Consider the following 24153-nt stretch of genomic DNA (forward strand, 5'->3'; position numbering starts at 1 on the left):
GGGTTGTAGTGTTGAGTGCCAGATGCTCCCTGGTCTGACACGAGCCAGCTGGTTAGCTTTGGATTTATGCTGCCATTATAGCTCGGTACTGCTGGCTTTACCTCTCTAAGTTAAAGATTAGAAACCTCTTTATAAAAACATACACAAAATACGCTTCCAAGGGATGCTGTGGAATAACCATCACTGGAGATATCCAACGCTGGACAAGGCAGCCATCGATGGTTTAGGACTAAGAAAATTAGTCCTGCCATGTTTCATAAGGATGCACTATGGGCCTGATCAAATGTATGTTCAAGTCAGTGGAAGTATCTCCAGCAACATCAACAGGCATTGGATCAGGCTCTGTATGACCTTCTTCCATCCTAAAGGATTCTATCATTATGTTATTGTTGCTATTTTTATTAAAGCAAATGATCCACAATACCATTTCAAAACCAACCACGGAGTAACAGAAACTGCTTCAAAATAATGTTACAAATAAATATCTCTAAAAATTATTTTTTAACTCAATGCCACAAGCAAAGTGGAAAAGGATGGAGGATTAGAACATCGGTTCGGTTAAACCACTTCGTGGACTATAAGAGAAAAAATTTAGCTGTTTTAAACAAAGCAAGCACCCTATCCACCAGATTCTACTTATTCTCACACTGAGTGACACGCAGTATAAATAAGTTTTGTTTAGTTCTTGTCTGTTATTGTACACCCTCTGCTTAAAATAGTTAGGTTAAAAAGGATCCCCTTAGGGTTCAAATTTGTTGTCAGATATAGATCAGTGGATACAGAGAACTTTCTTCTATCACTGGGTAGCTTAGAACACAGTCTCCAGGAAATGATGATATAGGAGCAGTATTCCATAAAAGGAAAAAGTATTCAGAAATGTTTGGCTTTTGATCTGTTCCCTCTGCAACCCATTTCACCACAGTATTGAAAGCAGAGTATAATCAGTAAACTTACCCTCTCTGTCTGAGTCACAGCTGAAAACTGTGTTAGCAAGGGTTTAGAATAAAGATGCTTTACTCCATCTCCACTGCTAGTCTGACAGCTGACCTCAAATGCTCTGTCAAATCACAGCAAATATATAAGAAAAAGAGCAAAAATATAAACACAAAGTTTAGAAATTGTTTTCTTAAGATTCCCTGGTTCATATACTGCCCCCAATCAAGGCAAGCAACTCCCATTGGCACCAGTGGGAGTTCCACATTCTTATCAAGGATAGTATCTGGGTTTCTGAATGAAATATTTTTGAATTGCTCCGTGTGGGCTCAATTTTCCATTGCCCTGCACTTGTGCAGTCATTTGCACAAGTGCAAAGTAAATGACAGGTGAGTGTAAATTGCTATCAAATCAGAAAAGGAGCATGTTACATTCACTTCACATTTGTGTAAAAGAACACAGGGCACAGGGCATTTGTGAATCAGACTCTCTGACCTTAAACCTCTTAACACTGAGGTATGTCTACATTGCAATAAAACATTTGTGGCTGGCCCATGTCAGCTGACCTGTGCTCAAGCTGCAGGGCTATAAAATTGCAGTGTAGGCATTCTGGTTTGGGAGCCCGAGCCCAAATCAGCTGAGATGGGACACCCATGAATGTTTTATTGCAATGCAGACATACCCTCCATGTTAAGAAGTTTAAGGTCAGAGGATTTGATTCACAAATGTGCTGCACAGTGTGTTCTTTTACACAAGTGGGAAGTGAATGTAAAATGCTCCTTTCCTGGAGCCTGAATGTTTATCCTGCAATTTGATAGCCCTGCAGTTTGAGCCCTGTAAGCCCAAGTCAGCAGCCATGGGCCAGCCACAGGTGTCTTATTGCAGTGTAGACAGGTTATAGCTCTATTTCATTCTGTGAAAATTAATGCAAGACAGAAATACAATTTTCCTGCCAATTTATTTGTACTGCATAATATGCCTTGCAGTCATAAAGCACTATTAATTATAATTATTACTCCACTAAGAAAAAGTGTAATTTGTTAACATTTGCTGGCAATTTAAATCTTTAGATATAGATATATAGAGAGAGGTCATGGACATTGACAGAAGATGCTTATTTACTGCATGTAATTTTTTAAAAGTTATAAAGTTGATTTTTCACTTGAAGCAGTGCTTAAATGTGTAAGTTATTCTAAAACTGCTTTAGCCATCATTGATCTGCACAGATAATTAACTCCATAGACACTGTATAATACCAATGTATTCTGCAATAACGTTTAATGAACCAAATTCTGCCCCCATTAATATCCATTCAACCCCATTGGGTAGGACCGAGAAGTTTTTTAGGCCGTTACAGTGTTGTTCCTCCTGACGAGATACTGAACAATATTTTTCTAGGCTGTGCAGATTGTGTGCAGTTAGAATGTTAATGCAAGGTTTATTCCCTCTCACATATAGGATTTGATCCTGCCAAGTCTGAGAGCATTCTCATTGGCTTAAATGGGAGTTGAGGGTATCCATCACCTTGTAGGATTGAACCCCGTATGCAGATGAAATTCAAATAATTGTGCCATAATAATGTTTAACATGAATAATTTCTACATATATTGACTTTTAACTTCTTAATCCTTTTTTATTCTTGTATCTTCTTATCCCTTACAAATACAGGGAGGTAAAAATCAAAAAAGAACCCAAAAAAGGAGACTGACCAAGCAATAGCATGCATATAGCAAAAAAGAAGGCCCCTAGCCTCTACAGATCTTTCAATTATCATATAATCTCATGGCTATAAAATCTTTCTTAAAATAATAAGGATTGCATACAGTTACCTGTCCCCCAGGTCTCACTTTACATAAACATACCAGAGGAAATGACTCTTTTCTACTTTGTAGTTTCCTCATGGTCCAAGAATATCTGAAACTCAATACAGTAAAAGCGTTGTTATCCCGCATGTTGAGGGAATGGGGGGTGCCAGTAAGTAAAAAATTCCTGTTAACTAAGAGTGAGGGGTTTTGGGTATAGGAGGGGAATCAGGGCTGGGATGTGGGAGGGGGCACAGGATGCAGGCTCTGGGAGGGAGTGTGGATGAGTGAGTAATTTTGGGATGTCGGATCCTGGCATCGTGCACCTCGGGCAGCTCCCTGGAAGCGGCGACCTGTCCCTGCTGCTCCTGGGCAGAGGCATGGCTAGGCGGCTCTGTGCACTGCCTCTGCCCGCAGGCTCTGCCCCCGCAAATCCCACTGCCAGGGAACCGCGGCCAATGGGAGCTGCAGAGCCAGTGCGGAGCCAGTGCTCGGGGCCGGGGCAACACACAGAGCCCCCGTGGCCGTTCCTTCACCTAGGAGCAGCGGGAACATGTCGTCGCTTCCGGGGAGTCAGGTAGTGAGCCTGCCAGCCCTGCGCCAATAGGACTATAAACCCAATTTTCAATGAAGAACAGAAATGCCAGTTTATTGAGCTTTTGGGTTGGTAAAGTGCTGGATAACACAACTTTTACTGTACTATTTAATAAAATCAGCTTGTAAGCATCTATTTTAGAAATAAACTGAAATGGTTCAACTCTGTGCAGAGGCCCACAGCTGGAATAGTTATTTTTGTTCATCATACTATGTACAAATTAGACTATGCCACCATCTTGTTATTGAACAAAGAAGAAATAACTAATTAGGTAGGCAGCAAAGTATTCTGATTCTCCAGAGCATCTAAAAATATCATTCTTTGGAGACCATACTTTCAAAAATGAGGTAAAGAGTAGCCTGCCCTAGGCTGAAGCATTTGTAGATATGGTAGATTGTTTGGAGAGCAATATTACAGGCATTAGTACTTAAAAAAAATAGTTCTGGTGAAAAGTGATGCATTCAATTTGATGGAAAATGGAGTTTTTCATTTGTCTACCAAGTAAATACAGCAAAGAATCCTGTGGCACCTTATAGACTAACAGACGTTTTGGAGCATGAGCTTTCGTGGGTGAATACCCACTTCCTCAGATGAGGAAGTGGGTATTCACCCATGAAAGCTCATGCTCCAAAACGTCTGTTAGTCTATAAGGTGCCACAGGATTCTTTGCTGCTTTTACAGATCCAGACTAACACGGCTACCCCTCTGATACTTGACACCAAGTAAATACAGCAAAGGATAGTGAGAGTTTAATGTTCCCAAAATGCTTCTCCAATGTACCTCCATTCTAGTTTGCAGGGAATACCTCCAGTTACCAAGACCCTCAGAGTCTGTGCTGAAATTGCCAACACCGCACAAAATAGAACTAAATGTAGTGGCTTTTTTTGTAGTACGTATAGCTGTAAAGTAGCAACTAAATTAGCAGCTAGGCACTTGGCCATTTAGGCTGAGATTTTCATAAGTGCCTAAGGGGGTTAGGCACCCATTGAATTTCAGTAACATAAACGTATTCTGCAACAATATTTTATGGCCAAAATTCAAGGGGAGTTAGGTTTGTACTGCTTTAGGCACCTATGAAAATCCCAACTTTAATATTTGCCCTTACCTAATGTTCTATATTGATTCTACTACACACACAAAATAGTTTTAACATAGACCCATCACACAGGGTTATGGCTCGTTAGTTACACCTGCAGAATAGGAATTCTCCATAAAATATTGTCAGCCAAGTTCCATTCTGTTTTAACACTAGTTTATCAGAAGAAAACTATATGAATATTGCCACTTCTACTCAAGTATCAAACATGAAAACTTAGGTTTGTTCATTTAAGTAGCACTAAATCAGTTTTGAACCTGGTCTGTAGCCTCTTGTATTAGGATCCCATTTTGCTGCTACTAACAGGAGACTCAACTGGCAAATGCAGTTAATATATATTTTAAAAAGCATTAGTAATAGTGAGGAATATTCTTAAAATTTTAGAACAATGTGCTCAGGAAAATGGATGCAGTTTTCTTTTAAAGAAGGAATCTCTAGGTCCATTTACAAAAATGTCTCTGGAAGAATTCAGGGCCCCTTTGCTTTGGGTAGTAAGGAGTTAATATTGCATGACTTGACCTTTTATGAAAGAGTCACAAATCCTGGAACCAAAGTTTTCCATTTCCATTTTTTTGTGTTTTATTTAGTTATACAAAGAATTTGAAGAAGATTAGGCTACTATTAATGTCACTGGCATATCCCTCTACTAATAAGTGTAGGAATTGTGTGTATGATTTTGCATAAATCATTTTTAATAGCAGTCTGCTACATTTCTATTAATTCTGCCTATTCTTTTTGACTCATCAGTTCATGACAAAGATCCAGTGAGATACTTTATCATTCAGCATGGACATGTCCAAACACTGGACCAAATTTGGAGGTCCTTACTCAGGGTCTGATCATATCTTTGTGTGTGAAAACTGGCCCAGAGGGAGTTGAGAGGGGAAATGTTTGCAGAGATTTCTCCTTAATCATTCCATTGTGGGAGTTCAGGGTCCTATCCCCTGCTCACTGTGGGCCCAACAACAAATCCAGTAGATTCTAGGTGATCAGAGGGAGATTGGTGCCTCCACAATGACTCTGGGTCCCCAGTGACTGTCTCCATCTGCCTGCATTCACAAGACTGCTAAACTGGCAGCTGTCCCAAAGACTACCCTTAAGAAAAGATACCCACAGTAGATGGGTGTTATGGAACTAATATAGTAACAATCACCACTCGGCAAAACAGGAAACAACAGACATTTGCATCCTCCCACTCCGGCAAACCCAGTCTGCCTTATTCTCTCATTGCCCTCCAAGTACCTGTGTAGATCACACAATCTAACAGCGAGTCCAAGGAAATAAAAGGTGGAGGAATGTTGCCATGGAGCCAAGTGAGAAGAGGGTGATCATGCAGAAGAAGGAGATCAACTTATAGATTTTGGGGGCACAACAAAACTTTCAATTATTACTGTTACTCAAACAAACTCATATTAGCTTCAGTGGGAGTTTGCTGAAGAATGGATTGAGTCAAAACTGACTAAGGACCTCAAGATTTGGGCCACTCTAGATGAAGTACCTCATAAATAATTATATTTTCTCTTTTACAGCCACCAGAACAAACTTGTGCACATGTGAGAAAACATGTGCATGCAAGTACTTCCAATGCAGGATTAGGACCTTAGGTTGCTACTATGCCATAGCCTCATAGGTTGTGCTGTCGGGAAGCTCATTCAGATATTCATGCAGAATTTTCCTCCTCTTAGGTTCAACCTATCCTAGTCATACATCATCAGTTCTTCTCCCTGCTTCACGTGTTACACCATTCTAAAGCTGGACATATTACGTGCTCCTGTGCTGTTTTATCCTCGCCATATGACCATTAATCCATTTACGCTCATCTCACTTTTTACTGCAGGAGTGGGCAAACTATGGCCCAGGCACTGCATGCCGTCCTTCAGACATTTTAATCCAGCCCTCAAACTCCTGCTGGGGAGTAGGGTCAGGGGCTTGCTGTGCATGGCTCCCAGAAACAGCAGCATGTGCCACCTCTAGCTCTTTTGTGTAGAGGCAGCCAGGGGGCTCTGTGTGCTGCCCCAAGCACCACCCCCGCAGCTCCCATTGGCCAGCAAATGGGACCAATGGGAGCTGCAGGGGTGGTGCCTGTGAATGGGGCAGTGCGCAGAACTGCCTGGCCACGCCTCCGCGTAGAAAGCGGAGAAAGGGACATGCCGCTGCTTCCGGGAGCTGCTTGAGGTAAGCACCGCCCAAAGCCTGCACCCTGACCCCCTCCTGTGCCCCAGCCCTCCCGCCCTCTGAACCCCTCAGTCCTACTCTCCTGTATCCCAGAGCCTGCACCCCCAGCCAGAGCCCTCAACCCCCAACCCGCACCCCAACCTCCTACCCCAGCCTGGAGCCCCCTCCCACACCCTGAACTCCTCACTTCTGGCCCCACCCCAGATGGAGCCCTCACCCCCTCCCTCACCTAACCCTCAATTTCAAGAGCATTCATGGCCCCTTGGATCAAAAAGTTTGTCCACCTTTGTTTTATTTCCATTATATTTTCCCTGCAAACTTTAATTGATGATTTTGTGTACTCTTCTTTGATCTTTTAGTCATTCTAGTTCTAAGAAACAGACCTTGGACAAAAAGTATCATCAAGTGACACTTTGGCGGGTGCCTTGGGAGGAATCTAGCTCTAGGGGTGATCATAAGTAAGGCTATGTTTTAGTCATGGGTATTTTTAGTAAACGTCATGGACAGGTCATGGGTCCGTGAATTTTTGTTTATGGCCCATGACCTGTCCATGATGTTTACTAAAAATACCCTCAATGACTAAAACTTGGGTGGAGGTGGTCTGAGGCCACCACAGGTGCTGGGGAAGGTGACCTGGGACCCCCGTTTCTACTGGTGGAGGAGGGGGGCCAGGCCGCAGTGCATGGCCTGGGACCTCCGCTGGTACTGGGGGAAGGGGTTGGCAGGGCTTCCTACCGACTCCATCCCTGCAGCTCCTAGGCAGTGGAGGCAGGGACCAGAGCAGGGGCTCCTCTGCTGCTCCCGCCACAAGTGCCAGCTGCCAAAGCTCCTATTGGCTGGGAATCGCAGCCAATGGGAGCTGCGGGAGGCAGGGCCTGCAGGTGCGGGTAGCACGGAGACTCTCGAAGCCCTCCACCACCTAGGAGCTGCAGGGGGGGTTCCCCCACTCCAGGTAAGTGCACCCCCCACACCCCAGCCCCTAACCTCCTCCCCCACACCCAAACTGCTGCTGCTGGCCCAAGGGCTGTCCAGGGCCAGCACCAGCCACTGCAGAAGTCATGGAAAGTCACTGAATCCATAACTTACATAACAGACTCGCAGCCTTAATCATAAGAAAACCTGCCCACGACAAAGATATTGTCTTGCAGCAAATGGAGCTTACCTGTGTGAACATTTAAAAAATAGAAAGAAGCTTGAAAAGGACCAATTGGTGAAGAAAGAGATAGTGGTTCCTCTCTTTTTCTAGCTAACATATTTTGTACAGAGATACAAGGGGGGAGAGGTAATATCATTTATTGGACCAACTTCTGTTGGTGATCTGTAGAGCTCGAAAGCTTGTCTCTTTCACCAACCAAAGTTGGTCTAATAACAGCTATTACCTCACCCACCTCATCTCTCTAATATTTCAGGACCAACACAGCTACAACAACACTGCAAACATATTTTGTATAGAAACTGGCTAATTTATGTAGGAGGGCAACATCAGTCTTTATTCCCTATATATCCCAGGAGCAATGATAAAATGAAAAATGAAAAACATTCTTAATGCTCTCAAAAATGAGATACTATGAACTGATTTCTTCCAGGTTACACATGTGTCTGATAAGGAAGACCCTGCATTGGAAAAAAAAAAAGAGAGGTGTATTGGATGTCTGTATGAGAATGGTAAATATTAATTCAAAAAGACAATTAAGACAAACTATTCAGTATGGTTTCTGAATTATGATGAAGAAAACAAATGGATAGAGAATTGCTTGTGAAAATGCATATACTCACCTACCTGTTATGAAAATGATTTCTATGTTTGCCCAATAGTTAGGTTCACTACTATTTCCCAAAGTGAGCTGATAATAGACGTCACTTTCAAATGTCGTGGACAAACTCCTCTTAGCATCAACATCATTGCATTCTAAGGAAAAGCATTTTAACAACACTATCAAACAACATGCATATCGAAGCTATGTCTACACCACAAACTAGGGGTGTGACTCTCGTGCCTGTGTACACACATTTGTGCTGTCAACATGCTAGCGTGAGTATAAACAGCAGCGCAGCTGCGATAGCACAGGGAGCGGCAGCAGAGGCATTGCCCAGCTGTGCCAAGTACAAACCTGCCTGAAACCAGCAGGTATGTACTCAGCATAGCTAAGCCAGGCCTCTGCTGCCGCTACCAGTGCTACTGAGGTTATACTGCTATTTATATTTGTGCTAGATCGATGAGCGCTAGCATGATTATGTGTACATGGCAGGGGATTCACATCTCTAGCTTACAGTGTAATGTAGATGTAGCCTTACACTGTAAGGTCTTTGGGGAAAGGGCCATCCTGATCTGTGACTAGGCCCCTACATGTTACCATAATACAAATATATGTCTGCAGACACCTTTGCTGACTGAGTGTAACCGATGCAGTAACCAATTTTTTTGCCACCTCTCCTCTCAACCTGGAGAAGCCTAGGAGATGTTACTACTCTCAAAACTATTTCAGATCATATCTTTACTTTAGGCTAGCATGTAAGTTGAGTTGGGAAGATCAGCAGAGATGAGATTTGAAATGGCAATTTGATAATTTTCTTAGCAAATAGAAAAGAACAAATTGACATTTTCTTTGGGAAAAATATCCCATGTCCTCTGATGTCAATTCATTCCATTTTGGGGAATCATTTAAAGTTATGCTACATGGAGCCATAATTTCAAACACTTTATATATATATTAAAAAATCACATAAGCATCAGTGGAGCTGGAAAACAAATTATATAATTTGGAAAAAATATTAGAACAGACTTAATTTGGCAACATTAAATAAGTTTAAGACAACTAGGGCAGAACAGAATTGGTTAGTGACCCAATAAGCTAAACACAGCTTGTTCTTATTCAAGCAAAAAGTCTACCAAGTGAAGAAATAAATGCAACAAAACTTCTTTCTGTCATTATTAAAAAAAAAGGGATAGGAAAGAACACATTCTCTTAACTAAAACCACCATAAACAGGTTACTTTGGGATCCTAAGAGGTATTTGCAGTCCTTTAGGCAGACACAAATTACATTAAACTCCACAGCTCATCTAAGCAAGTGTCAAATGTAGCTAGTTAAATTTTGCATTGCCAGAGTGATAAAAACAGAGAAATTACTAGTAATGTACAAAAAGGTTACTCTTATGGCTCAGATTTTAGAAAGCCTTATTCAGCAAACAAGATCAACTATTTCATGACCTAACTGGCAGTTCAAAGTGCGGTTCCACTCTGAAAAATGACTACATAAAAAAGAGCACGCTTATTCAGCAGATCTGATCTCTGAGGATATTCAGAGTCTGATCTGCTTACTTTAGTGATGAATTTGTTTTTACTGCTTATTACTTTTGTTAGCATGGCAAAGTCAACATAGGGAAGGAGAAGAGAGTTGGTTGCTTTTCCTGTTTATGAATCTGAGTGATATCTTAAAGTGTTGCCTTACACTAAAAATGGCACATTCTTAAGCAATCCTCTCACGGTGAGGATTCAGAGTCCAATATGTTATTTTACTGAAAAGTTAAAACTAATTTTTACCCCTGTTGATGATAGTATTGGCTCTGCAGTTGTATGTTCCGACTGGAACTTCTGTATGAATCAGAAAAACCACAACTTCACTTCCAGGTTGAGTTTGCAGGGTTGGCAATTTGAGGGAAAAACCACACCATCTTTTCATTTGTGACCATCATGATCCAGAAGTCACAAACAATAAACATGAAACCCCATTGTGCCATATTTCAGAGTCTCAGAGCAGAAAAACATTGCAAGCAGATATCGACCTTACTTTGCCATACATGTTTCTGGCTTCAGAAACAGCCAACCTCTCATCATCTCTTCTTTTGTATTATGATGGCAGGATGAAGGACTCTCACTATCCCCATTGTTATTCCAAATGGATCCTTACGAAGGCACCGATCCATTGCAGGATTGGTGCCTAAAGCACTGCTCCTGTTCCCATTAAAGTCAGCTACAGAACTCCCATTAATTTCAATGAAATAAAAGGTTTGCAAAGCATATTTTCCAGTAAGTCTTTTGCTTGCACTGCACAGTTACCCAATTGTTTCACCTGAAATTCATTCATCCTAGCTGTTGACAGCAAGACTCTCAGAAGCATTAGTAATAATATGCTGTGAAGTATCTTTTGGTTCAATTTGACCTAGTTTCATTTCAATATTGGAAAGAAAGAGTTCTTGTATTAAAACACTGCCCTTATTTTTTCCCTAATCAATAATTTTGTCTAAAGGAGTCTATTGTGAATAGGCAGCTCCTCTACTATTTACTGACTGGACTCTTTTATGCTGCACCCCACATCTTTACACCGTTATTTTCAGTGGGTGAAACTATTTTTTTTTAACCATTTGATTCAGAGAGACTATTTCAAGTGTGTTGAAGAAACCTGATTGAGGCCTCAGTCAAAGAGGACAGAGTGAGGCCATAATAGGAAGTCATGAGACTCTTTGTAGTTTATCCCTTAGAAATAATTGGAGACAATTTTTTTTTACTGGGATTTAAAAACAAAAGATCCTCTCTGCCATCTATGGGCAGGAAGGCCATCCTATTTCTTCTGTCTCTTGCCAAGAAATTCAACAGGAATCTCACTGGTCAAGATAGCAATGATTTGGCTGCCTCTCAAAAGAGTTTATGTATTAGCTGAGATTGTGATGAAACGCCCCAAAGCTGGATTTATATTTAAAAGGATTTTGCTTAACTCAGGCAATGATGCAATTCCAAGGTAAACCACTAAAGGGTATTTGATTTAAAACACAGGGTCCAAAACTGTGCCACTCCTCCCAGGGTAAAATAAATAAAATCAATCATCTCAATTCAGTGCATCATCTATAGTTGTTATATTAGCAAAATAACTCTTCCATGAAAGATCCATTTGACAACAGATACTCCAGTACCACAGCACATATTTGTAAACTTCAAGAGGGGGCTCCACAAAACAGCAGCAGCACTGGCGCGCATCCCAAATGTAATCAACAAAGAGAGTCATGTGTACCAGTGAAGGTTACTCCAGATACAAAGATAAGTAAGCTCCACCAGCGCAGAATGCAGCTTTCTTTTCTAACATTAAGACAGTGGTTATTAACCTGGGGTGCATGTACCCCCTGGGGGTGTGAGATGCCCTTTCTGGGGGTGCAACACATGCCAGATTTTTTTAGAAGGTAAACTTTCAAAAACACAAATTAAGCACAGGCACATATGTATTCATGTATTCTTAATTTTACTGCAAAATTAAAATAAATGTATAATTCTCTCTTTCATTCTATAGTTATGATATATCTAGGTTTAAAGAACTGACCTACTTCAACTATTTTTGATAAGGGGTGCAAGAACATATTTTGAGAGCCAAAGGGGTGCAGGCTGCAGTAAAAGCTAAGAACCACTGCTTTAAGGTGTGCACTGATGCAGCTATATCAGTGGCTGGAAACTAGAAAATTTTCCAATTCTAAGGCACATGAGGCCTTAACTGAAAACAAGGAGGTCACAGAGATGTTGGCCATAATTCAAATGTCTAACAGATTGGTTAATTATTATGGTAATACAACTCGTCTACTATAAAGCTCTAAATCAACTAGCCTTACCTAAGATGAAGTGCTGCCTACTGTACTCAGTCTTAGAATTTCCATAACCACCCTCAAAAGATGGAAGGAAAAGAAAGAAGTATGATGTAGAAAAAGTGGGAGACTACAACAAGCCACCTTACAAGAGAAATAATTTCCCATGTTTGCATTCTGTTAAGGTTGGCAAGCAGGCAACATAGATTCAGGGGAAAAAAATCAAAAGTGTTTTTAATACAAGAGCAGATTGGCAGCTGTAGGGGAGGAGGAAATCAGCACATTGTCAGTTGAGAAAGACAGGAAGAGAATTGGTTTTCTGGCCAGCAGAAAGGTCAGGACAGATAGAAAATGAGGTAGAGCAGTTAGTAATTCACTTTTCTTCAGTAGTCACAAAAACATCTTATATTAAACAAATACACCCAGGAAAGGAAAATGTGCCTCCCAATTCCCCGTCTTCTGAGAGCTCTGCTCTTATGGCTCCACTAGGATTCTTACAACAATGAAGACAAGAAAAGTCTCTCCTTCCCCTAGAGTTACAGCACAAAAATAAAAACTCCAGAGTTCCTCACCCTCAAAATCCAGACCTTTGCCTCCTAATTCCCTACTTATAGTATCCCAGGACCGGAATGATGTTCCAACTCTCTCACAGTGACAATTATCTAATACAGTGAGTGGTTCAATGTTTTTATTCTGCAGGTTATTTGGTAAGATTAAGAACTTTCATGGATCAATCTCCCAGTTCAGCAGCCCACTTCCCTTTCTGCTTGGCTCTGAAAACATGTAAAGATGAGCTCTCCAGGAAGAACTCCATGCACTGCTGGTGGTCCTGAGACCACAGTCTGAGAAGCACAGATCTAACGTATGCATATACACAAAGATCAATATTTTTAAAATTGGGTGCTTAAAGTTAGCTCCTAAAACTATTTTTTAACTACCTAGATAAATGTGTCCTGATCTTTAAAAACAATGGGACTTGAGAGTGCTCAGCATTTCTGAAAAATCAAGCCATTTATTTAGGTGTCTAAATATGGATTTAAGTGCCTATATGTTATACACCCAAGTTTGAAAATTTTGTTCTGAAAAGCTGAAATTTTGTGTAAATGGGGATGAGGGAGAAATGAGTGGGGAGATTCTTGCTCTTCTTTATGAAGCAGACAACTGAAAAAACTGAACAAGTTGTTATGGACAGATGGTTTGTAAACCTATACCCTGTGTTGCCCAAAAGATTGTCCTCCAAAAATAGAACCAAGGAAGATGGCAATAACATACTAATCCTATCAGAGTAAGTTAAGAAAAAGGAAAATGCAGATTGAATGGCTTTATGTACAGTGAAAAATCTACCCTTTTTTTTTTCTTTTTAATGTGATGGGGCCTAGACATTTAAGAACAGCAGCTTAGGAGAAGAGCAGTAAGACAATTAATAGTTTTATTTCTTTGTAATAGTTTAATTGTAGTGCAGGAGGCAAAATGTTCCCTATGTCTGATTTGTAAAAATTAGGGCTGTCAAGCGATTAAAAAAAATTAATTGTGATAAAAAAATCAATCATGATTAATTGCACTGTTAAGCAATAATAGAATACCATTTTAAATATTTTTGGATGTTTTCTACATTTTCAATTATATTGATTTCAGTTACAACACAGAATACAAAGTGTACAGTGCTCACTTCATATTTATTTTTGATTACAAGTATTTGCACTGTAAAAAAACAAATGAAATAGTATTTTTCAATTCGCCTAATACAAGTACTGTAGTTCAATCTCTTTATCATGGAAGTTGAACTTACAAATGCAGAATTAGGTAGAAAAATACTGCCTTCAAAAATAAAACAATGTAAAATTTTAAAGTCTGCAAGTCCATTCAATCCTACTTCTTGTTCAGCCAATTGCTCAGACAAACAAGTTTGTTTATATTTGCAGGAGATAATTCTGCCCGCTTTTTGTTTACAATGTCACCTGAAAGTGAGAATAGGCATTCTCATGCCACTGTTGTAGCTGGCATTGCAAGATATTTAGGTGCCAGATGCACTAAAGATTCATATGTCCCTTCATACTTCAATCACCATTCCAGGGAACATGTGTCCATGCTGATGATGGATTCTAACTGATAACAATCCAAAGCAGTGCAGACCAATGCATGTTCATTTTTATTATTTGAGTCAGATGTCACCAGCAGAATACTGATTTTCTTTTTTGCTGGTTCAGGTGCTGCGGTTTCCGTATTGGAATGTTGCTCTTTTAAGTCTTCTGAAAGCATGCTCCACACCTCATCCCTCTCAGATTTTGGAAGGTACTTCAGGTTCTTAAACCTTGGATCGAGTGCTGTAGCTATCTTTAGAAATCTCACATTGGTACCATCTTTGCATTTTGTGAAATCTGCAGTGAAAGCATTCCGAAAATGAACAACATGTGCTGGGTCATCATCTGAGACAGCTATAACATGAAATATATGGCAGAATGCAGGTAAAACAGAGCAGAGGACATACAATTCTCCACCTAGGAGTTCAATCACAAATTTAATTAACACATTTTTTTTAATGAGCATCATCAGCATGGAAGCATGTCCTCTGGAATGGTGGCTGAAGCATAATGGGGCATATGAATGTTTAGCATATCTGGCATGTAAGTTCCTTGCAATGCCGGCTACAAAAGTGCCAGGCAAATGTCTGTTTTCACTTTCTGATGGCATTGTAAATAAGAGGGCAGCATTATCTCCTGTAAATATGAACAAACTTGTTTGTCTTAGTGTTTGGTTGAACAAGAAGTAGGACTGAGTGGACTTGTAGGCTCTCAACTTTAACATTGTTTTATTTTTTAATGCAGTAGTTTATTTTTTTGTGAGAACAGCAAGGCCAGTTTCCTTGCTGTGAGAACAGCAAGGTCAGTTTCCATGAATTTTGGCCTATCTATCCTGCAGCTCTTCAATGTTCTGAAAAAGCAAAAAGAAGTTCTACAAAAAGTGGAAACATAGATGCATTATGAAGGAGGAGCATAAAAGAATAACATGAGAATGCAGGAATAAAATCAGAAAAGGTAAGGCACAAAATGAGTTACACCTAGCAAGGTACATAAAAGGCAATCAGAGGTTCTTTAAATACGTTAGGAGCAAGAGAAAGATGAAGGAAAGTGTAGGTCCTCCTCTACTTAGGGGGAAGTGAGCATTACTGAGCAAAGTATTATATTTAGGAAGGAAAAATCAAATGCATAACTACCAAACGGGGAACAGCTGGCTAGGTGGTAGTACTGCTGAAAAGGATCTGAGGGTTGTAGCAGATCACAACTGAATGAGCCAATGTAAAGCAGCTGTGAAAACAGCAAATATTCTGGGAGGTATTAACATATGTAAAAAAGGAGAGGTAATTGTCCTACTATACTCTGCACTGGTGAGGCCCTAGCTGGGAGTATTATGTCCAGTTCTGGGTGCCACGTTTTGGGAAAGATGTGGACAAATTGGAGAGAGTCCAGCCGAGAGCAACCAAAATGATAAAAGGGTTTAGAAAACCTGATTTATCAGGAAATGTTAAAAAAAGCGCATGTATAGTCTTGAGAAAAGACAACTGGGGGGGGGACTTGAAAACAGTCTTCAAATATATTAAAGGCTGTTATAAAGAGAATAGTGATCAATTGTTCTCCACATCCATTGAAGGTCAGACAAGAAGTAATCAGCTTAATTTGCAACATGGGAGGTTTAGGTTAGATATTAGGAAAATCTTTCTAACCATTAGGATAGTTAAGCACTGGAATAGACTTCCAAAGGGGACTGTGGAATCCCTGTCACTGAATGTTTATAAGAAGTGGTGAGACAAACCTGTCAGGGATGGTCAAATTTACTTGGTCTTTACTCAGTACAGGGAGCTGGACTAGATGACCTCTCAAGATCCCTTCTAGCTCTACATCTCTGATTCTATGCCACACAGAATGGAATTTTCTCAGACTCCTCGCCCTTTGGCTATTCCCCCCCCACCTTAGATTTCCAGTAGAGTCCTAAAATGTGTCCTCATCTGCCAAGACAAAGATGACTGTGAAACTGACAGACTGGTCAACTTGTGTATGACCCATAACAACAGGAGGCACTGAAATGGTAAACAGGGCCATTCCTCATAGATAGTTATCAATGCCATGTTAAGTAGACTCAAATCTTTAACATGTTTCCCTGTATGGTTAGAAAATCACGAGTAGATGCTAAGTGTATTTGTCTGTGTTTACCTATATCTTGTTAGAAGTTGAACAATGTGATCTAATTAGCTTATGGATGAAAAATCCTGTTCCTGTCTTTTGATGCTTCATTACTGTATTCTATTAATTCAAAAGATGTATGAAAGTGTAGGAACTAATATTTACATTGACTTCAGCTTAATTATTCGATATAATGAACTGTCTTAGTAATTTGAATGGCTATTGCCTAATGTATTGTCTAAGAAAGGACTCATTGAATAAAAGATCAAACAGTTGGCTCGCTTTCATCAAAGCCTCTTGGTAGGATTACCTGTCAATACCCCGCTTGCTTCAATATAAAGGAAGCTTTAGGCTTGGTCCATTTTATCTCAGGTCTGCTTCAACTTTGAAGGGAAGGTCTAAGCCACAAGACTGAGGTCTCCAGGTTTACTCTGGATTCACCCTGGAAATCTCATGGAAGAATTTGAACAAACTCTACATCTGAACAGCCTATTGGACTACAACCTTTAAAATTGATTCAGCAGCCTCACCATCTCCGCTATGAAACTGACCTAAGGACTTTACACACATTTGTATATATATTGCTCTCTTACCATATATAACGCTCTCTTTTCTTTTATTAATAAATTTTAGATTTAGTTAATAAAGGATTGGCTGTAAGCATGTATTTGGGGTGAGATCTGAAATATTCATTGACCTGATGAGCAGTGTGTCTAATCTTTTGGAATTGGGAGAACTTTAAGTATAGTGAATAAGGTTTTCAATAATCCCTCACTATATTAGACTTGGCAGTCTGGATGGGAGCCAAAGGCTGGATTGCTTAAAGGGGACCGTGTTTGACTTCTTGTTAACCAGTGTGGTACTGCAGAAGCTCTTTTATTACTGGCTCAGTGAATCTAATTATAGAATAAACCACCAGTTTTGGGGATTGTCTGCCTATTTCTTGAAGTCTGCCATGAGTGTGGCATTCTCAGTGTGGCCCCTTCTGGCACCATAGTCACAGGGACCCTAGCTAATTCTCTCTCCATCATAGCCCTCTGTTCCATATCTGATTTCATGAGCTCTCCTCTATCCCAGACAATGGTGAATAGCACACAGACCTTAACACTCACTATTTGCTGCCTTAGGATGGCATTGCATTAGAGAGCTAACATGCAGACCTCCTAGAGTGCAGAAAGCAGCGCATGGTTCAGATGCAGACATCCCATAGAGATGAATTTATTAAAGGGAGAACACTATATCCTAATAAAGAAGACAGGAAAGAAGTTGGTAAAATACAAGTAGGAGCTAGTCAAATGTGAAGGATTCCTATTTAAATATAACACATGAAGGCAAAGAACTCATAGATTCATAGCTTCTAAAGCCAGAAGGGACACGTATGATCATTTAGTTTGACCTCTGGTATGGCACAGGTCACACAACTTCCATAAAATAATTCCTAGAGTATATCTTTTAGAAAGATATCCCATTTTGACTTAAGAAATTGTCATTGATGGAGAATCTACCATGCCCCTTGGTAAATGGTTCCAAATGGTTAATTACTCTCACTATTAACAATTTATGCCTTATTTCTAGTCTGAATATTGATAAACTGAAATTTTGAAAATATGCAGTTGTGTACATACAAGTACTAGAAGTCTAAATATTAAGATGGGTGAACTAGAGTGCCTAGAATTAAATGAGGTTTTTATATAATAGGCATCATGGAAACATGGTGGAATGAGGATAGTCAACGGGACACGGTAATACCAAAGTATGTAGAAATGACAGAATAGGTCGTGTTGGTGGGCGAGTGGCTCTATATGTGAAAGAGTCAAATAAAGTAAACATTTTAAATGAATCAAGCTGTACGAATTGCTATAGAATCACTATAGAGATTTCATGCTTGAACAATAGGAATATAGCAATAAGAATAGACTATCAACCACCTGACCAGCATGGCAACAATGCTCGGGGAAATTTGAGAGGCTACAAAGGTAGAACACATAGTAATAATGGGTGTGGGTATATGTCCTGAGTGAGCATACTGAATGGTATATGTCCCTCAGGAAGGGATGCAGTTAGAAAATTTCTAGACACCATAAATGACTGCTTTTTAGAACAGCTTTTCCTGGAACCCACAAGGGGAGAGGCAATTTATTGATTTTGTCCTCAGCAGAGCACAGGAGCTGGTCCAAGAGGTGAACACACAGTAATAGCAACCATAACATAATTAAATTTAACAACCTTGTGGGAGGAAAATGCCGAAGAAACCCATCACAGTAGCATTTAACTTCAAAAAGGCTAACTACACAAAAATGAGGAAGCTATTTAAACAAATTAAAAGGAACAGTCACATGGGTGAAATGCTTGCAAACGGCACAAAGACCATTTAAAAACACCATAATAGATCCTCCAACTAAATATATACCCCAATTAAAAAAAAAGTAAGAAGAACAAAAAAATGCACCCATTGCTAAACAACAGAGTAAAAGAGGCAAAAGGCATCCTTTAAAAATTGGAAGTCAGATCTTAGTAGGGAAAATAGAAAGGAGCATAAACCCTGGCAATTCAAGTATAAGGCAGGGCAAGAAAGAATTTGAAGAGCAAACAGAAAAAGACAGAAAAACTAACCACAAATTTTCTTTAAGTACACCCGAAGCAGGAAGCCTGCCAAACAATCAGTGGGGTCACTGGACAATGGAGGTATTAAAAGAGAACTTAAGGGGGGAAGGCCATTGTAGAGAAGCTAAGTGAATTCTTTGCATTGGTCTTCATTGTAGAGGACATGGGGGAAATCCCTGCACCCAAGCCATTCTTTTTCAGTGATGAATCTAAGGAACTGTCCCAAAGTGAGGTGCCAGAGAAGGTGGGAACAAATGTTTTATTTAACAGTAATAAGTCACTAGGACCAGACAGTGTTCTGAAAGAACTCAAGTATGAAACTGCAGAACAACTAACTGTGCTGTGTGACTGTCATGGTATAATTCCCCACTCTGAACCTTAGCGTCCAAAAGAAGGGGTATCAGCATGAATTCCTCTAAGCTCAATTACCAGCTTAGTACTTGTAGCACTGCCACCAACCAGGAATTCTAGTGCCTGGTACACTCTGGTCCCCCCACAACCTTGCCCGGGGACCCCCAAGACCGAGTCCCTCTGTATCTTAACACAAGGAAACTAAACCCTTTCCTTCACCGTTGCCTCTCCCAGGCTTCCCCTCCCTGGGTTACCCTGGAAGATTACTGTGATTCAAACTCCTTGAATCTTAAAACAGAGAGGAAAATCCACCTTCCTCCCTCCTTCTCTCTCCCCCTCCCAGACTTTCCCTGAGAGAGAAAGTAATCCTAACACAGGGAGAAAATTAACCTTTCTCTCCCCCTTCCCTCTTTTCTCCTCACCAATTCCCTGGTGGATCCAGACCCAGTCCCCAGGGGTCTCACCAGAATAAAAAACAATCAGGTTCTTAACAAGAAAAACTTTTAATTAAAGAAAGAAAAAACAGTAAAAGTTATCTTTGTAAATTTAAGATGGAATATGTTACAGGGTCTTTCAGCTATAGACACTGGGAATACCCTCCCAGCCTAAGTATACAAGTACAAATTAAAATCCTTTCGGCAAAATACAAATTTGAACTCCTTCCAGCCAAATATACATTTGCAAATAAAGAAAACAAACATAAGCCTAACTCACCTTATCTACCTAGTACTCACTGTTTTGGACATATAAGAGACTGTATCAAAGAGATTGGAGAGAAACCTGGTTGCACGTCTGGTCCCTCTGAGCCCCCAGAGTGAACAACAACCAAACACTAACAGCACACACAAAAACTTCCCTCCCTCAAGATTTGAAAGTATCCTGTCCCCTGATTGATCCTCTGGTCAGGTGACAGCCAGGCTCACTGAACTTGTTAACCCTTTACAGGCAAAAGAGACATGAAGTACTCCTGTTCTATTAACCCTTAACTATCTGTTTATGATAGTGACCTATCACTTAAAATAGACTCTGTAGCAGATGTCCGGAAGGTAGATAATGTAAGGTCGATATTTTTAAAAAGACTCCTGGCAATTATAGGCTGGTAAGCCTAACCTCAGTACCAAGCAAATTGGTTGAAACTATAACTAAGAACAAAATTATTAGACACACAGATAAACACGATATGTTGGGGAAGACTCAACGCGGCTTCTGTAATGGGAAATCGTGCCTCATCTATCTATTAGAATGCTTTGAGGGTGTCAACAAATATGTGGACAAGGGTGATCCAATTGATATGGTGTTCTTGGACTTTCAGAAAGCCTTTAACAAGGTCCATCATCAAAGGCTCTTAAGCCAAGTAAACAGTCCTGGGATAAGAGGGAAGGTCCCCTCATGGTCAGTAACCGTTTAAAAGGATAGGAAACAAAGGATAAGAATAAATGGTCAGTTTTCACAATGGAAAGAGGTAAATAGCAGGCTCCCCAACAGATCAGTACTGGAACCTGTGCTATTCAATATATTAATAAATAATCAGGAAGAGGGGTGAACAGTGAGATGGCAAAATTTGCAAATTATATTAAATTACTCAAATTAGTTAAGTTCAAAGCTGACTGTGAAGAGTTACAAAGGGATCTCACTAAACTGGGTGACTGGGCAACAAAATGGCAGATTAAATTCAATGTTGATAAATGCAAAGTAATATGCATTGGAAAAAATAATCCTAACTATACATACACAATGATGAGGTCTAAATTAGCTTTTACCACTCAAGAAAGAGATCTTGGAGTCATTGTGGATAGTTTTCTGAAAACACTGTTCAAAGTGCAGCAGCAGTCAAAAAAGCTAACGGAATATTAGGAACCATTAGGAAAGGGATAGATAATAAGACAGAAAATATAATAATGCCATTATTTTAATCCATGTTATACCCACCCCTTGAATACTGCATGTGGCTCCAGTTGCCCCATCTTAAAAAAAAAATTAGAATTGGAAAAGGTACAGAGAGGTATGGCACAGCTTCCATATGAGAAGAGATTAAAAAAGACTCTTACAAAAGAGGTGACTCAGTGAGGATATGGTAGAGGTCTATAAAAATCATGAATGGAGAAAGTAAATGCAGAAGTGTTATTTACTCCTTCAACAACACAAGAACTAGAGGTCACCTAATTAAATTAATAGGCAGCAGGTTTAAAGCAAACAAAAGGAAGTACTTTTTCACATAACGCATAGTTAACCTGTGTGATTTGTTTCCAGGGGATGTTGTGAAGGCCAAAACTATAACAAAGCATTCAACAAAGAATTAGATACATTCCTGGACGATAGGTCCATCAATGCTATTAGCCAAGATGGTCAGGGACGCAACCCAATACTCGAGGTGTCCATAAACCTCTGACTGCCAATAGCTGGGACTGGATGACAAGGGATTTAAAATTGCCCTGTTCTGTTAATTCCCTCTGAAGCATCTGGCACTGACCTCTGTTGGAAGACAGGGCTAGGTGGACCATTGATCTGACCTAGTGTGGCCAATCTATTATTCGAGACAGTAAAAACATCCCAGGTTGGAGAATGCCTGGAATCTCCCTGCTCTGTCTGTTCAGATTTTTGAATGTGGTCATCATTAAATATTTTTAGAAGGCATATAGATGCCAGGCTACCAGATATATTTCTAGTACTGCAAAAGGGTGTTCATCAGTGCAGAGGAACCGGATATGCTAGGTAAATGATACAGACCCAAACTTTTTTGACCTTTAGTGCCAAATTAAAAAAAATAAATCTGATTTCTCAAGGACTTGACTTCCAGGTTTCTTTTATTTTTCATCCCAGGGGAGAGCCTTCGCTCTCCAATTTTACACCCTCCATAGTGGAAGTTCCATGTGATGATTTTACTCTGCACAGAATGGCTGAATGGAATCTCTTTTTGAGCCCCAGCATACTTTCTTCTGTATCAGCCAGGTGGGTCACTGCAAAGCAACATGGGGTGCTCCATACTTGCTTGGTGACCAGTGACTGGGCAAGGAAATCAAATTCTATTCTTGCCCCTTCAATTACCAGACTTAATTACTATCTACCTCACTCTAATCCCCTGGGTTTCTTTTTCCTTTCCTTTCTTTACTTCTTTACTGTCTACTCATCTCTCAAATTTCTGCTCCGTCACTTCATCACACACACTCAACTGCACAAACTTCCTTCCATCCCATCTTGCACACACACACTCCCCATCTCACTTGGAGGTGAGACACTTAAGCCATTCCCAATACTGGCCCAACTTCCTCATATTAACAGTACAAATAAATGTCAGTCAATTTGAGTGTCTCAAACATGCTATTTCCCACTGGCTCTGTTCCCCCAGGATCCATCATGTCAGTGTGCTGTGAAAGAGATCACCATCTCTAATCTAGGTAGTAAAAGAGTTTATTCTATATCTCTAAGTTTTATTTCCTCAGTTCACTGACATGTACCACTCATTAGTCCATCAGGCACAGATCCTCAATCAGATCTGTGTAGATGCTCAAACCAAGCAAAGCTATTGGTTTCAGACATGATAAATAGTCTTTCTTCCTGAGGCTAATCAAGTTCTGAAAACAAAGATCATTTAGAGATTCACATGGCTGATAGAATGTAATCACTCTATCTCTCCAAACAATATAATACTGTAAACAAATTTTGCCCAATGTATCTATTGAACAGAATTTGGAAGAGAAGTTACACCAGACTGTAACAATGAGATTGCTTTATCTCATGATAATGGAGATTATAACGTGCCACCAGAGTAATTCTACTGCAACTGCTAGATACACTATCACAGGGGAAACAAGTAAACAACACAACACACTTCCTGCATAAAATCATACTATCCATGCTAAATGACAAATCTGAGCTATTGAACCTCTGGGGTCCCTGGAATTCCTTCCCGCTTAAACAAACCATTAGAGAAATATAATCTGTTGTAGAAAAGTTTTGCATAGATGTACTGAATGTTCTATAGCTCTCTGTGTCCTATTAATTTCCCAGTCAGCTGAGTTGACAAAGGGCCATAGTAATCTCATGGCCATATTCTATCTTGCCACTGCAAAGACTGTTGGACAAAACAGAGGAAGTAAAGTCCACGGCCATTAAATCTTGTGAATACTGGGGATCTATTGAGAAAGGAAGTTCTGACCTCTACTATTCAGGTATTTATATGGGCCCTGTTACTGTGGAATCAGAGCCCCCCCCTCATGAATATCTCTTCAATAAAGACAGCCTGGAGCTGTGCTGCCAGTGTGCAGAAAGTGTTGTGCATTCAATTTCTGGAAAAAAAAAATCACGCTCTTTTAAGTTGTCACAAGTGGGGCAACCAAAACCTGAGATACTCTAACTAGTTACTTTTGAAAATTTAGGCCAAAGTTCTCACTCATCGATGTCAATGGGAGCTTTGCTTGAGTAAGGGCTTTGGCCCATTGGTTTTAAAACTGAAACAAGCCTAGGCTATTAGACAGCAGTGATTTTATGATGCCAGTTTTGATACTACATTGGCAAACAGTTGGAATTTATTCTCCTTTTCTGCAAAACAATTTTAATGAAAAATTGTCAGATTTTCTGGAGATGCAAATTATTTTCCACATCTTTTCCAAGTACTCTTGTTTCCAGATTAAAATAAATACTTTGCGCTTCTACAAAAAGAACAGGAGTACTTGTGGCACCTTAGAGACCAACAAATTTATTTGAGCATAAGCTTTTGTGGGAAAGTCTCTCCTGCACAAGGATCTCAAGCTACTTTACAGATATTGGGCTGTACCTTGAAAAAGAGGAACTGAAGCACAGAAAGACTGAGGGAAAGAATCCTCAGTTCCAACAGGTGGCTCAGGACCTTTAC

At 40.1% G+C, this 24153-nt stretch overlaps 1 protein-coding gene across 9 annotated transcripts in view; it reads right to left on the reverse strand.

Annotated features, from left to right (window-relative positions):
- IRAG1 (inositol 1,4,5-triphosphate receptor associated 1) overlaps positions 1 to 24153 on the reverse strand; it is a 155387-nt gene that overhangs the window by 82107 nt on the left and 49127 nt on the right. For 8 of the 9 annotated variants that reach the window (XM_050955056.1, XM_050955053.1, XM_050955054.1 and 5 more), the window contains one exon: positions 955 to 1057. The exons of the other annotated variant lie outside the window; for it this stretch is intronic. Coding sequence is in view for 4 of the 8 variants with exons in the window: in XM_050955051.1 (XP_050811008.1) it covers positions 955 to 1057 (103 nt within the window). In the remaining 4 variants the exon portion in view is untranslated. The remainder of the gene's footprint in view (positions 1 to 954; positions 1058 to 24153) is intronic. 9 annotated transcript variants of the gene reach the window in all.

The sequence above is a fragment of the Gopherus flavomarginatus genome, chromosome 5 (assembly GCF_025201925.1).
Source record: "Gopherus flavomarginatus isolate rGopFla2 chromosome 5, rGopFla2.mat.asm, whole genome shotgun sequence".
NCBI classification, from domain to species: Eukaryota; Metazoa; Chordata; order Testudines; family Testudinidae; genus Gopherus; species Gopherus flavomarginatus.